Here is a 15935-nt window from a genome sequence, read left to right on the forward strand (position 1 = left end):
CTGCCTTAACCCTCTTGGGCATGGAGTTCACCAGAGCTTCACAGGTTGCCACTGGAGTCCTTTTCTACTCCTCCATGACGACATTATGGAGCTGGTGGATGTTAGAGACTTTTTGCTCCTCCACCTTTCGTGTGAGGATGCCCCACAGATGCTCAATAGGGTTTAGGTCTGGAGACATGCTTGGCCAGTTCATCACCTTTACCCTCAGCTTCTTTAGCAAGGCAGTGGTCATCTTGGAGGGGTGTTTGGGGTTGTTATGTTGGAATACTGCCCTATGGCCCAGTCTCCGAAGGGAGGGGATCATGCTCTGCTTCAGTATGTCACATTACATGTTGGCATGCATGGTTCCCTCAATGAACGGTAGCTCCCCAGTGCCGGCAGCACTCATGCAGCCCCAGACCATGACATTCCCACAACCATGCTTGACTGTAGGCAAGACACACTTGTCTTTGTACTCCTCACCTGGTTGCTGCCATACACGCTTGACACCATCTGAACCAAATACGTTTATCTTGGTCTCATTAGACCACAGGACATGGTTCCAGTAATCCAAGGCCTGTTCTGAGTGGAACCTGTGCTGTTAAACTGCTGTATGGTATTGGCCACCGTGCTGCAGCTCAGTTTCAGGGTCTTGCCAATCTTCTGATAGCCTAGGCCATCTTTATGTAGAGCAACAATTCTTTTTTTCAGATCCTGAGAGTTCTTTGTCATGAGGTGCCATGTTGAACTTCCAGTGACCAGTATGAGAGTGAGAGTGATAACACCAAATTTAACAATACAAAAACAGATTACAGTGCACACATACAAAAATGACATTTATCCCGCAAGGCTAGTTAAAAACACCTGAACACATTCAAAAATACGGGGGTTTGGTCACGCTATATGGTCATATAGTGCTAAGCCCACTTACTGCGACAAAGTACCCCGAATTAGTGGGTCCTACCCTAGTAATAGAATGAAAGTACCTGTGTCTCAACCATGGGAGATAAACTCCTCTATGTGGGAGAACTGAAGGGATTGCTCCAACCCAAGAGACCTGGCCAGGGTCCATACAATATACAAAAACATACTTGGGGGGCACACCCTAAAATGCTTTACATTCAAGATGGTGCTGCTATAAGACCAAAAACAGTACAAAAACAGATTACAGCGCACACATACAAAAATGACATTGATCCTGCAAGGCTAGTTAAAAACACCTGAACATATTCACGGGGGGTTACGGGGGTTTGGTCATACTATATGGTCATATAGTGCTAAGCCCACTTACTGCGAAAAAGTACCCGGAATTAGTGGGTCCTACCCTAGTAACAGAATGAAAGTACCAGAACACCAAATTTAACACACCTGCTCCCCATTCACACCTGAGACCTTGTAACACTAATGAGTCACATGACACCGGGAGAGGGAAAATGGCTAAATTGGGCCCAATTTGGATTTTTTCACTTAGGGGTGTACTTACTTTTGTTGCCAGTGGTTTAGACATTATTGGCTGTGTGTTGAGTTATTTTGAGGGGACAGCAAATTTACACTGTTATACAAGCTGTACACTCACTATACATTGTAGCAAAGTGTCATTTCTTCAGTGTTGTCACATGAAAAGATATAATAAAATATTTACAAAAATGTGAGCGATGTACTCACTTTTGTGAGATACTGTATGTGTGTACACACACACACACACACACACATACATATTTTTTTTTAATGGTTGGAGCCCTCCAAGCGAGATAGACATGAAACCACATAAAGACACCACAAGACTCGCAACATACACTAACATAGGAATAGAGGATGGTTGCGCCCATAACAAATAAATCAATATTGATGAAAGTAGTCCATAAGCTTAACAGTTGAATAACACCACAATGACTCCACACCTATGAGAGAGCACCCAACCACCGTATAAGTTGCCTGCTTACCGGACAGTAAGCAGAAAGAGGCGTTTGGCTATAACCCAGCCACAGCCTTTGTCTTTCCAAGGATGACTGCGGGATGCACACAGGGAATGGACCCGATACTGGCAACCCCCTAAGTGTCTCCTTGATTCGTAGCCGTACGGAGATGTACTCGGGATAGGCTCAGAAGGAAGAGAGACTGACCATAGCATGATACAGTTTAACCAATTTATTAAAAGAAACAAAGTGGTAATACACTTACATTTGTGAAAGTAAAAAGAAAAAAAAAAAAAATTGCATAAAATCAATGCCGGCAGGCAAACACAGGAGCCCGTCCTCCTCACAACAGCGTGGTGATGTCAGTGCGTGCCCTTCCAGATGCGTTTCGTCATAGGTGACGTTTTCAATGGGGATCGGGAAATGCAATGACACACCACTGTATATAGAGCCAGACCTTGTTCTGAGACGTAAGCGTCGGGCCGCAAGCGCCATTTTAGTTATGGGCATCTAATACTCTGATACCGCTGATATCTCTGATACCTATCTAATACCACAAACACCATTTTGGTTATGGGCATCCGATACGTTGAACCAGCATACATAGATCGAACAGCTCAACACCAAGCCATAAGATCCATTTAGATAGTGGGCAACTATTATACATTCCAAAGAATTAGACATAAACCCAACAGCCAAGGAAAGCACTAGCCTACCAAACTATATTCCGTGTTGTATAACTAGTGGCAATAGATACTAAATACAAGGCAATGAGGCAGGATCAATCTGCTATACAAAACATACATACCAAGCACTACTAGAAAATGAATAGAAATGCAATTCAAAATACAAATATGCATATAAGAATACACATATTAGAATAAGGTGTTCAGAGCAGCAATAAAAAATACCATGTATATTCAAATTAATAACCATGGTAAAGATGGTCTGGCTCTATATATGGTGGTGTGTCATTGTGTTGCCCGATCCCCATTGAAAACTTCACCTATGACGAAACGCATTCGCCGGACGGCATTGATTTTATGCGATTTTTACTTCCACATATGTAAGTGTATTACCACTTTGTTTCTTTTAATAAATTGGTTAAATTGTATCACGCTATGGTCAGTTTCTCTTCCTTCTGAGCCTATCCCGAGTACATCTCTGTATGGCTACGAATCAAGGAGTCGCTTAGGGGGTTGCCAGTATCGGGTCCATTTCCTGTGTATTCAGCAGTCATCCTTGGAAAGACAAAGGCCGTGGCTGGGTTATAGCCAAATGCCTCCTTCTGCTTACTGTTCGGTAAGCAGGCAATTTATACGGTGGTAGGGCACGCTCTCATAGGTGTGGAGTCACTGTGGTGTTATTCAACTGTTAAGTTTATAGACTACTTTCATCAATCATTCTCTATTCCTATTTGTCTATTTGTGTGTATCCCACATTTGAGTTGCTGCTTTTGTTTTTATTAAGCTTTTATTAAGTCTTAGCACAGTTTTAGTCAGCTGGTTGGTATGCCAAAAGGGGCATACCCAAGATAAGTAACAGTTGATTGTAGAAGAGGAATGTGAAGGAAGAGCCCTATAAAAGGGGATGGGAGGGAGGGTATAGTGCACTGGAACCAACAAGGAACACAGGTGAGTGGACTGCTTAAATATCCCCCCCCCCCCCCCCGGTCTCCTCCTATAAATTCAGGCCACCATATGGCCTTCTCATTCATGGTCAGAGCCCTCCAACCACGATTGACGTGAAACCACATAAAGATGCCACAAGACTCACATCATAATATAGACCTGAGGAGTGCCCTGGTCAGCAAGCCAAAAAGCGGCAAAAATACCAGGATAGGCAAAGCTGTTTTATTGGAATACATGACATTTATTGGGCAAGCTTGGTGAAGGCTTGCGACATCTCAACCTGGGGATTCGGAATGTACTGGGTAAAGCAGGCCTAATCTTCTGATGACATGACCAGGCACCCCGTGCCGGAAGACGGCCAAAGCTGCTCCGATACGGAAGGAGTAACCAGAAAACTGGTTAGGGTTGAGGCCTAGATTAGCCAGGAGGATGCGAACATGTCTGATGAACTGGCTAGCTGTTAGTGGGCTGGAAGGCAAAGGCAACAATGGTCTGGAGCTAGACTGGCTTGGCAGGTGTGATAACAACTGGTCCAGAACCGCTACTGGACACCATTTGTTGTGGGTCTGGAAGATTCTGATGTTGACCCCAGTGCTGGACTGATGAGTTTTGGACACTGCCAGATGTAGGACAAAATGGTCTTGAACGTGGGCCAGATGGCACCTGCGTAGCACCTGGCAACCTGGGCCACTGTAAGTGAACTCACCGGGCCATAGAAGGCCAGGTAGCTGCTTGGATGACCAGGCTGGGCAGCAACCCAAAAGGGGACCGTGACTGGATGGCAGACATGTCCCCAAACGTAGAACTTGATATGGACAAGAGTTTGCTATTGGCTATGGGCTGATGTTTCTGGATGCCACAAACCAAGGCTTTGATTGCATGGGTGAACAACGAGGGTTTCCCAAGGGCTTGTAGGGAGAGGAAATCCTGTATGCCAACTAGGTACAGTCTGTCAGTATTGTGGGACAGACACAGATGAGTGTGGCAGTAAGACACGAAGGCCAGGACGTGCTTGACGTGCTTGATGTGACCTGTGCCCGTCCTGGGGCATGTGGCTAGGAATATGCCATAGGCATTCCAGGTGGTGCGGTAGGCCTTCAGCGTGTTGGGCAACAATGACCGGTTTATGAACAGCGTAGCTAAGTCTGTCAGCAGATCAGCCTCTACAAATTCAGAAGTGTCTAAAAATAGAGAGCAACTGAGCATGTGCAGAGCAGGGTGAGACGGGGTATTATTGGGCTTTAAACAGTATACACAGCTATACCTGCAAAAGAGGTCAGCCTGAGGTGATCTAGCAGGAGTTAATTTTCTGACCAAAGTTCCACTTTAGACCTCGTTCAGATGGCCTCAATAAAACACATTTTCAAGTTTTTTTATTTACAGATCTGAACGCAGCTGCATTGTTTTCAATGGAGACATTCACACAGGTGCATAAACATGAGCTGCGTTCAGATCCACAAGATAACACAAAATTTAAAAATCTCTGTCTGAAGACATGTGTATGCATTCTGGTATTGAGAAAGAATTAGTAAAATTTTACGCATTTAACCAGCTCTAGGTAATTTTACTGCGAGCGAGCGGCAGCTTCAGGCTCGGTGAAGTGTCTGCAGCGGGTGGAACCCGTGACCTCTGTGTCTGGTGGACACAGCGGATCACAGAGATCGGCACCCAAATGCTGTGAGCGGCTGGGGTATCATGTGAACGCTATGATTGGTCATAACGATCACATAGCTCCCAACTGTCCTTAAGGGACTGTCCCTGATTTGGAACAATGTCCTTCAGTCCCTCTTTTCCCCTCATTTTGGTCTGATTTATATAGTTGTGTATAAAATGTACTATTTATCTTTCCAGAAGTGTTTCCCAGTGCTAAACCTTTCATCCAATTTCTAAATTGCTGCATTTGCAAATATTCAAAAGCCAATATAAAGGATTAGTACAGTAGTGGTAAAAAAAAAAAGCACTTGTGGGTTTAATAATTTTTTGCATAATTCTCATTTAACCACTTCACCCCCGGTAGGATTTACCCCCTTCCTGACCAGGACATTTTTTGCGATGTGGCACTGCGTTGCTTTAACTGACAATTACGCAGTCGTACGGCGTTGTACCCAAACAAAATTTATGTCTTTTTTTCCCACAAATAGAGCTTTCTTTTGGTGGTATTTGATCACCTCTGCGGTTTTTATTTTTTGCGCTATAAACAAATAAAGACAAACAATTTTGAAAAAAAAAAAAAAAAAAAAAACACAATATTTTTTACTTTTTGCTATAATACATATCCAAATAAAAGATATAAAAAAAAAAACAAAAACACATTTATTCATCAGTTTAGGCCAATATGTATTCTTCTATATATTTTTGGTAAAAAAAAAAAAAATTGCAATAAGCGTATATTGATTGGTCTGCACAAAAGTTATAGCGCCTACAAAATAGGGGAAAGATTTAGGGACTTTTTATTTTTTCTATTGTTTTTCATGGTAATGGCAGCGACCTGCGATTTTTAGCGGGCCTGCGACATTTTGGCGGACAAATCTTATCCTAAGTGACAACAGTTTGGGGACCAGTGACACCAATATCGTGATCAGTGCTATAAAAATGCACTGATCACTGTATAAATGGCACTGGCAGGGAAGGGGTTAACAATAGGGGGTGATCAAGGGGTTAACTGTGTTCCCTGGGAGGTGTTTCTAACTGTATGGGGGATGGGCTGCTTGGGAGAAGAGAGAGAGATTGCTGTTCCTGATCATTAGTAAGGATGAGCTCAAGCGTGTTTTCAAACAGCACGTGCAGAGCCCACCAGGAAGTCGGCACTGCGGAGCGCTAATCACAGGCAGTGAGACATTGTCCCAATGCGCGGCTGCAGAGATCGGGAAATGTCTCTCTGCCTGTGATTAGCGCTCCCCTGGCGGGCTCTGCACGTGCTGTTTGCGAACACGCCTGAGCTCATCCTTAATCACTAGGAACAGCTGATCTCTCCTCCCGTCAGAACAGGGATCTGTTTGTTTACATTGCGAAAGGGTGCACACCCGCAAAAGCCAGTGCACGAATCGACGTACCAGTATGCCGATTCGCACAGCTGAGTCAACCTGCTGCAGTATAAGGCTACTTTCACACGGGGGGGGGGGGGGGGGGGGGTGTGGATGTTAGCGGTAAAGCGCCGCTAATTTTAGCGGCGCTTTACCGCTCTAATAGCAGCGCTTTTCGGCCGCTAGCGATTCGCTTTTAACCCGAGCACCCTGTATCATGTAATTAGCTGTAGCCAATCACAGATCACAATATTAATCAAGCTGTTCTGAATGAAAGCCATTTATGATAGCTAAAACTATTACTTATAAAACAGTGATTATCACTGTTATAAGTGATAATAGTATTACAAAAGAAAAAAAAAACCTGATTAACCCTCAGCGTAGTACAGTGTCACTATGGTCACACAGAAAAACTCTGATGACGGAATGTAAAAAAACAAAAAAAAAGATACAAAAAATAAAGCATACCTCTGCAGAAATGAATGTATTAAATGTAAATAAAGCCGTACCAAAGGGCAGCGTCAAGGTTTGTTCACATCAAAGTTTCCGTACCTGAAAAGTGCAGAAAAGGGAGACATCAGACGCAGGGCAAGGGTCACCATGGAATAAAAGATCTACCATGGCACACATCAGTAGGAGATTGGCTACACACAGCAGATCCTATTGTTTTTCTATCCTATGTCTGCTTCGCTGTCTGAAAATGGATGATCTGTTTACCTTGAGAAATTAGTGGATGTTAATAAAAAATAAATATAGGAAGAGATCTCCCATAACTAGGAGAGTAAGGACCTTTCCTTGTTATAAATCCTATTTTTAGCTGAGTGATGTTGCACAATGGATCTGCAGACCAGAACAGCACGTCCTCCTGGCAGCACACAATACTTACATGATCCGAACTGCTGAACGCAGCCGGTGCCCCGGAAATAACAAGGCGAGCCCTGAAATCTGTGTCACCGAAGGAGGGATCAAACATGGCGACCAGGGTGTCAAATATTAACAGGAGCTGTCTGTACAAGCCCCAGCATTCTCTCGGAGCACAAAACGGGACTGATATAAAACAAAACAAAAAAAAACAAAACAAAAAATAGGACAAGTAACCTAGTCTTCAGCGGTATACAGATTTGTATTAAAGGGTAACAATGAGCAAATATGTTAATTCGATATTCAAAAATGATTTAATCCGTAGTACTATACTATACTATATTTCTACCACTAGATGGCAGCAGATGCCCGAACATGAAGCTCGTTAGGCAGTCGCGGCCATAGCAGTGCAGAATGCAGAGTAATAACATTGCCGAACAGCAGCACTAATAGTAATAAAAAAATGGCTTGTTAGAAAAACCTGTCCTGTTTGCATTTCAGTTAATCAGCCCAAGCAAGACCATCATTAGAAATAGTAGCCTACCTGGCAGCCCCTTCCTCCCGTACACCTCTATATCAGCAGACCTGTTTATCTGGTTTCACATTCCACCATAGCTATATCACCACATGTCTTGTTTACCGTTTCCATAACACCTCATTTATATCCCACCCTCATCCATGGTGCTCCACCTCTGTTTAGTCTTCCATAATTTCCCTCCATACCTGTTCTGACATGTATTCTACCTCCTCATCACCGTTTGTTGTTCAGTCAAAGACACCTTAGCTTCTATTTACCACCTCATATCACCCCACTTCTCTATGCCCCCCCCTCCATCATTCATCAGTCCACTTATACCCTACCTTGCTTATGTCACCCTACTTCAAGTCCACCACCACCTATGGGCATTCCAATCTTTTATGATCTTTATGTCAGCCCACGTTGAGGTCCCATTTACATTTATGAATGGCTTGTAGGCTGGGTTCACACTGGAGAATGCAGCGGCTCACAGCAGGGGGTCCAGACCGTCTCCATTCACCAGTTCAGGTCCGTTTTCAGCCCAAATTTTTGGCTGAATTCGGACCTGAAACAGATCAAAAGACGTACAGGTCTCCTGTGCAATTCACACCGGAGCCGCTCCGGAGATGTGAACTGGCTCCATAGAGAGCCAGGCCACAATCTCCTGACATGCGAATTGGATGCGGAAAAATCCACATCCAATTCGCAATAGTGTAAACTAGAGTTGACACCTCACCCCTACCGAACACATATGAATTACACAGTTTCTGAGGCTAATTTAATGCAGATAAGACACCAAGTAAGTTTAATTACCACCTTAATCATCCACAGAACCTGTGTAATTAATATGTGTTTGGTTTTAAAGGGATGAGGTGGCAACTCTAGTGTAGACCCAGCCTTAAATGTGGGAGACCCAGCGGAGATTCCCAGCAATTAGCTGCGGGCAGCCACCCCTATTAAAACAGAAGGAGGCCGATAGCTCCTGCAGCTAATCGTAGTCACTCGCATGATTACCTGTGAATGATTGACCCTGGACACAGTCTGCGTTCACATCCAGTCATTCACAGGTAATCAGATTTCCTGGTGCCTCCCATGTCAGCATACCCATGGTTGGTTGCTCCGCCCTCTACCAACCCACAGGACCATTTTAACTCTATAAAAAAAGAGTTCCTCCCCTTAGTCAGTATTCTTTTCTTTGTCCTCATGCCTGCAGGATCATTATCAGCCTTACCTCACCGCTTTATGGTGTAACTGTTGCAGGTTCATGCTCTTCTGCAGTATGGAGTCCCATCGCTTGGGCTGCTAAAGGCGCCAGATAAGTATGGGAGGCCGTTTTTTTCTGTGGATGTTTTTTTGGGCCATATTGGAAGATTAACAGGAGCTTAGCCTCTCCTCTATGCTCTTCCCTGATGGTATGTCTCCTATCCGTATGTGAGCAGGCTGTTACTTGCACATGTGACAGTACGGTGCATGCCCAGTAGCAAACTGAAGCTGTCGGCGGCCATCTTGGTACTCCCAAAGTGCTCTCAGCATAAATGGAGTGCCTGGGATTCATTACAGGGTCAGCTATCAAGGTGAAGACATCTCCCTTAAGTGTCTTCCCTATTTTTTGCAATGGAGCCTGGCCAAGGTATTTAGGGGCTTGCAAATGGGTACTTTTGTTTAATGTTATGTATATGTATTGTGTAGATATGTGTATCTATGTGTGTGTGTGTGTATATATATATATATATATATATATATATATATAATGTATGTATATGGTTAAAAAGGAAAGCAGAAAGAAATCTATCCTTTTTTTGTTTTTCTCTTGCCAAGCTGCCCCTAGTAATGTGATACCGCAACAAAAAGATCCTCATCATACGGTTAGGTAAGGGCTGCAACAATCAGGTAAGTTTTAAAGGAAAATAAAAAAGAGCACTACGGGCAAATTAGAACATATTTTTTGTTTCTACAGCCCGCATCGGGGATCATCCCGCAGATCATCTCACCGTAGCTCCTCAGATAGGAGATCCAAAGGTCATAGGAGCTCAGGACACTCTCACTCATCCTCAGCTCATGCCTCCCGCAGTGGCCAGAGGTCACCCCGACATACCCCTAGCAGACACGAATCCCACAGACCGGTGTATCCAAAAGAGAAGACCTGTTGGGTATGTGGAAGACAAGCGCTGCCGGAAAAATTGGTATGCGAGAAGTGTCTACTAGAGGCTACAGGGGATAAAGAGAAAGATAAGCAGCAGTCTCTGGAATCAATTAAGAGCTTGATCAAGGATTCAATCAGGGAGTTGGCCCTCTCCCAAGACCAAATTAACCCACCCTCGCCTGAAGCAGCAGTAAGCGCGTCCACTCCTCATTCGGACACAGAGGTGGATTCTGAAGACGAGGCGGAAGGGGTGGATAGCAATATTTCAGCTTTTGACTTCGCTCTAGTTGAGCCTTTCATAACCGCGGTCAAGGATGCAATCCAGTGGGAGGAAAATCCGGAGCCACCTTCTAAAACAAAGAAATATTTCCCACATCTGAAAAAGAAGGTATCAACTTTTCCCTTGATGGAAGAAATCAAGGAGGTGGTAACAGATGAATGGCAGAAGGTAGACAGAAGACCTATGGCGTATAATCGTTTTCTTAAGTTATATCCACTGGCAGAAGCAGATGCGCAACTTTTTGATGCTGTACCAACTGTGGACGCCTCAGTTATGAGGTTGGCTAGAAACTCGACCTTGCCACTAGAAGACGCAGTCTCCTTTAAAGATGTCCTTGACCGAAGGATTGACTCAGACCTGAAAAAAACATATCAGGAGGCTGGGGGAGCATGCAAGCCGGCGGTAGCTCTGACTTCGATCTCCAGGGCCACTCAGACAAGGGGTAGGTTCAGAAGAAATCATTAAGGCACTGGATGAATTAAAGCTGGCCTCAGATTTCATAGCAGAAGCGGCCATTGACGTCCTAAAATGCTCTTCCAGGGCCATGCTGTATTCCATAACGGCCAGAAGAGCGTTGTGTCTAAAACCATGGTCGGCCTACCCAACGTCTAAGCAATCATGGTGTCGTATTCCATACGATGGGAAAGCCCTGTTTGGCGAAAAAATGGATACGGCAATTACCAGAGTCACAGGGGGGAAAAGTGGGCTAATTCCCCAGGACAGAAGCAGGAGGAAGAGATTTGCAAACCGCCCAGCGGGCCAGTTAAGAGGGAAGGACTCCAGATCCTACCGTCTGGGAAGGGAGTATAGAAGGGGCTGGAAACGTTCACAAGCTACCTTTCTGAGGTCGGCTAAACCAAAAGCCTCTACATCCACAGTTGATGGCGAGAAGTCCTTTTGACGCCCTCTCCACCCAAGCCGGTCCGGTAGGAGCCCGTCTAAAGGCGTTTGCCCGGGTTTGGGTGGAAGGTTGCGTAGACCAGTGGGCAGTGTCCACGGTCTTTCAAGGTCATTTCTGGGGATTCAAAAGGCAGCCTCCCCTCTATTCCTTTCAGGCCACCAAGATTCCAACCTCCCAGAGAGAAGAAGGAGGCCCTTCTTCAATATGTCAAAATGCTTGTTCTCCAGCAGGCAGTAGTACCAGTTCCAGACTTGGAGAAGCACTTAGGCTTTTATTCCCCAGTCTTCTTGGTCCCCAAAAAATCGGGGGGTTGGAGGCCGGTGCTAGACCTGAAGAGGCTGAACAGGTATATCCGGGTGGAACATTTCAAGATGGAGTCCTTAAACACGGTCATTCTATCTGTTCAGCCAGGAGATTGGATGGCGTCCATAGACCTTCAGGATGCGTATCTGCACATACCTATCCGCCCTCAGTTTCAACCTTTTCTTCGGTTCAGAATAGGCGACTTACATCTTCAATTCCAATGCCTTCCCTTCGGGATTTCAACAGCGCCCAGAACTTTCACCAAAGTGCTAGTAGCGATCTTGGCTCCTCTCCGAGAGAAAAGGGGATTCGAGTACTACAATATATTATAGTTCTTTCTCAGCACAGGCAGACCTTGGTGATATGTACAGTTGGTCCTAGAAACACTGATAAAGTTTGGTTGGCTAATCAACTACGCCAAAAGTCAACTTACTCCCACACAGGAGATAATTTACCTAGGGGCATTCTTCAACACTCCAGGAAGAGCAGTTTCACTCCCGGCAGAAAAAATCCCTTCATTGATAGGGAAAGTGAAAAGGGCGCTAGCGAGCCATTCTATGGCAGCATCAGACTGTCTAAGCCTGCTAGGTTCCCTCTCTTCATGCATACCTATGGTGAAATGGGCCAGATGGCATCTATGGACTTTCCAGGTGGGCTTCTTATCACAGTGGAAGAAAGATCGCCTAGAGCAGAGGATATTGATTACACCTACAATGAAATCCAGCCTTTGGTGGTGGACAAGACCATCCAACCTTCTGCTTCACTGTCCCCTTGGCCCCATCCCATGGACTGTTCTGACGACAAACGCAAGTCAGTTAGGATGGGGGGCACATTACCAAGACCAGTTGGTACAGGGCAAATGGCAATTCAATGCGACAGAGGTAGTATCAAACACCTTGGAGCTAAGGGCGGCTTGGTTAGCAATCCTGTCTCTGGCCACCTTCTTCAGGGGAAAATCCATCCTTCTCCAGATGGACAACAAAGCGGCAGTAGCTTAGCTTATGTTCAGAATCAAGGAGGAACGCACAGCAGGTCCCTTCTGAATGAAGTGACACCCATTCTGACATGGGCCGAGAGGAATTTAGTCAACCTACGAGCCTCATATATCCCAGGGCCAGAGAACCAGTTAGCCGATCAGGTTTCAAGATCTTTCAGCCACAACAACGAGTGGTCTCTGAATCCGAGGGTCTTCTCCTGGATATGCCAACAATGGGGCACTCCCCAAATAGACCTATTTGCCTCCCCGCTCAATGTGAAGACACCGCTTTTCTTTTCAAGGTTCCCATCTCCAAAATCAGCAGGGGTGGATGCCCTAACCCAGCCATGGAACTTTCAGATGGCATACGCATACTCACCAACTCCACTGATACTGAGGTTTCTCCAACGTCTAACCACAGAAGCGATCACAGTTTTAGCAGTGATTCCATACTGACCCAAGAGACCGTGGTTCACGTTGCTAATCAAGATGACCTTGTGCAAACCGCTTCACCTTCCACGCATAGACAACCTTCTGTCTCAAGGCAAGTTCTGTCACCCGCACCCGGAGATCCTAGACTTGAGGGTTTGGAAGTTGAGTGGAAAAGGTTGGGCGAGTTAGGATGTTCGCAAAATGTCATTCAAACACTACTACAGGCCAGAAAAGCATCTACGAATTCCACATACTATAGAGTTTGGAGAAAGTTTACGGAATTGGCAGAAACGAACCATTTCGATCCTCTAAACCCCGGAATCCAGAACATACTCCTCTTTTTACAGAGTGGATTGGACTTAGGTTTGGGCCTGAATACGCTTAAGGTCCAGGTTTCAGCCCTTTCAGCTCTAACAGACACCCAGTGGGCGCTAGATCCTCTGGTGGAACGTTTCTTGAAAGCAGTTCTAAGATTGAGACCGCCTAGAAAGACGCTATACCCCAAATGGGATTTGACTATCGTGCTTAATATCCTTTCAAAACCTCCGTTTGCTCCCACAGAAGAAAGAACCTTGGAGGATATTTCTCTGAAGGCAGTCTTTCTAGTCGCCATCACTTCGGGTCGCAGGGTATCAGAGATCCAAGCATTAGGATCACAAGAACCCTACATTACCTTCTTCCCGACAGGGTGGTGTTGCAACCTATTCATCAGTTCATCCCTAAAGTACCTTCAGTCTTCCATCTGAACCAAGAGTGGGTTCTTCCAGCATTCGGGGAGGATCCAGCCTCCTCAAAACTGCATGAGTTGGATATAGCCAAATCCCTAAGTCACTACCTAAATTTGACGCAGCAGTTCAGGAAAGATCAATGGCTATTTGTCATCCCCAAGGGTGCCAGAAAGGGAATGGCAGCATCTAAGACAACCTTGGCAAGCTGTATTGTAAGGTTAATCCAAAGAGCATATCGGGCTAGTGGTCTCCCAGTTCCAGATGCGGTCAATGCGCACTCAATGCGTGGAATAGCCTCCTCCTGGGCAGCTTTGGCGCGGGTCTCCCCTGAGACAATTTGTCGAGCGGCCAGCTGGTCGTCCTTCAGCAAGTTCATGTCCCACTATAGTGTGGACCCAGCAGTCCTTACTTCCTGAGAGTTTGGGGAAAGGACTTTGAGGTCATCTGTACTGTATCTTTTTTGTTTAATTATACTTTATTACTTTAGTACTTTATTGCAGTACCCTCCCTGTAAGCGAGTTATTTACCATGGGTATGCTGACATGGGAGGCACCAGGAAAACTGAAAATTGAATACTTACCTTTCTGTAATTTTCCTTTCCTGGTGCCTGCCCATGGCAGCATACACCCTCCCTTCAATGATCCTTAGCGTTATGAGATCTAGTTACAAGAATACTGACTAAGGGGAGGAACTCTTTTATTATAGAGTTAAAATGGTCCTGTGGGTTGGTAGAGGGCGGAGCAACCAACCATGGGTATGCTGCCATGGGCAGGCACCAGGAAAGGAAAATTACGGAAAGGTAAGTATTCAATTTTCCGTTTTCTCTGGGAGGGTATGAGGATTCCATGATATGGTGGCTGTGGACATATGGAGACACTGTCCCCTTGACTTTTATGTCCCTTCAGCATTCATGTTGGATACATTTGGAGAAAATTTGGTAACATTTCATTGAACTGTTCTATTGCATTTATAGTCTTTTTAGTACCTGACTCTTCCAGCTCTAATTTTAAGCACTTTATTAGGCTTTTAGGCCTCGTTTACAGGGGGTGTACTACAGTTTACACCTGTGTGAGGCCATGTTTACTCACATGGGTAAACAGGATACTCCCAATTTGACATCCATGTGGGTGTAGGTCCATGATCATACACACTGCGAGTTCAAGGACACACACTAAGGTTGCCACCTCGGGGCGTGGTCAAGATGGCGACCTGATAGGATGTGAGGGACGGGAGCTCCGCACCTGACAGGCTCAATTATCCGGCTGTACGGGGTATACAAGCAACCTGCTCTATCCGACAAGCTGGGACTGAGACCGGGCATGCGAAGGAAGAACTCCGGTGCTCAGTGGAAGCGACAATCGGCTCCGAAAACACCGCCGCCGGTGAGATATGGACAAATACAGGGACAGGCTGACGGAGGCAGAGCGGAGGATAGGGGACACTGAGGATACGGTCCATGATCACAATGCCTCTTTTCGCACACTGCAGGTTAAAATGAAAACGCTGGAATCTCGTGCTGAGGACCAGGAAAACAGAAATCGCAGAAATAACCTGCGACTGGTGGGCCTTCCGGAGGGAGTTGAGGGACGGGACCCGGAGGCCTATATGGAGCACCTGCTGCGCACTCTCCTTCCACAGGCGCCATTTTCTCTCCACTTTGCGGTGGAAGGAGCCCACAGAATGCCGTCGGTTCGGGGCCCACCAGTAGTACCGCCACGTACCTTCATTTTCCGCCTGTTGAACTTTAGAGACCGTGATCTGATACTGAGGGAAACAAGAAAGGTGGGAGAACTGCGATATGAAAATACAAAGATCATGTTATTCCCTGATTACTTGGTGGAAACGCAGAGGCAGCGCAGGACATTCAACCAGGTCAAGGCCCAAATGCGCACCAAGGGGCTCAAGTACAATATGATATTCCCCACGCGACTCAGAGTGGTGGACGGCGAAACCACCAAATTCTTTACTTCCCCGGAGGAGGCGTCCAGGTGGCTTGAATCCCTGCCTCGCGATCGCTGATCCCCAATTCGGGGACTACCACAACTACCCTTCTACTTCACCTGAGGTGTCCAGCGGTAAGAAACACAGTTCTCTGTCTCTGTTAACCCTCTCATTCTATGGGACCGGGGGACTGGGGAGACTGGGCTCCCCTGGCCCTCATGGTGACACAATTTATTGTGTGATATTGATGCCCTGATCTTTGGCACTGTGGAGTTTCGAACACAGATCACTGATTTGCTGGACA

The 15935-nt window shown here is 45.7% G+C and overlaps 1 protein-coding gene across 9 annotated transcripts in view; it reads right to left on the minus strand.

Moving 5' to 3' along the window:
* DDO (D-aspartate oxidase) overlaps positions 1–9373 on the minus strand; it is a 33201-nt gene extending 23828 nt beyond the window's left edge. Inside the window, exons 1-2 of one of the 9 annotated variants that reach the window (XM_073627078.1) lie at positions 9159–9373; positions 7059–7101 (exon numbers count right to left, since the gene is read on the minus strand). Coding sequence is in view for 1 of the 9 variants with exons in the window: in XM_073627069.1 (XP_073483170.1) it covers positions 7102–7151 (50 nt within the window). In the remaining 8 variants the exon portion in view is untranslated. The other 8 variants (XM_073627072.1, XM_073627073.1, XM_073627076.1 and 5 more) reach the window with 8 other exon arrangements.
* Positions 9374–15935: the final 6562 nt, after the last annotated feature.

Source organism: Aquarana catesbeiana, linkage group LG04, assembly GCF_042186555.1.
Source record: "Aquarana catesbeiana isolate 2022-GZ linkage group LG04, ASM4218655v1, whole genome shotgun sequence".
Taxonomy (NCBI): Eukaryota; Metazoa; Chordata; class Amphibia; order Anura; family Ranidae; genus Aquarana; species Aquarana catesbeiana.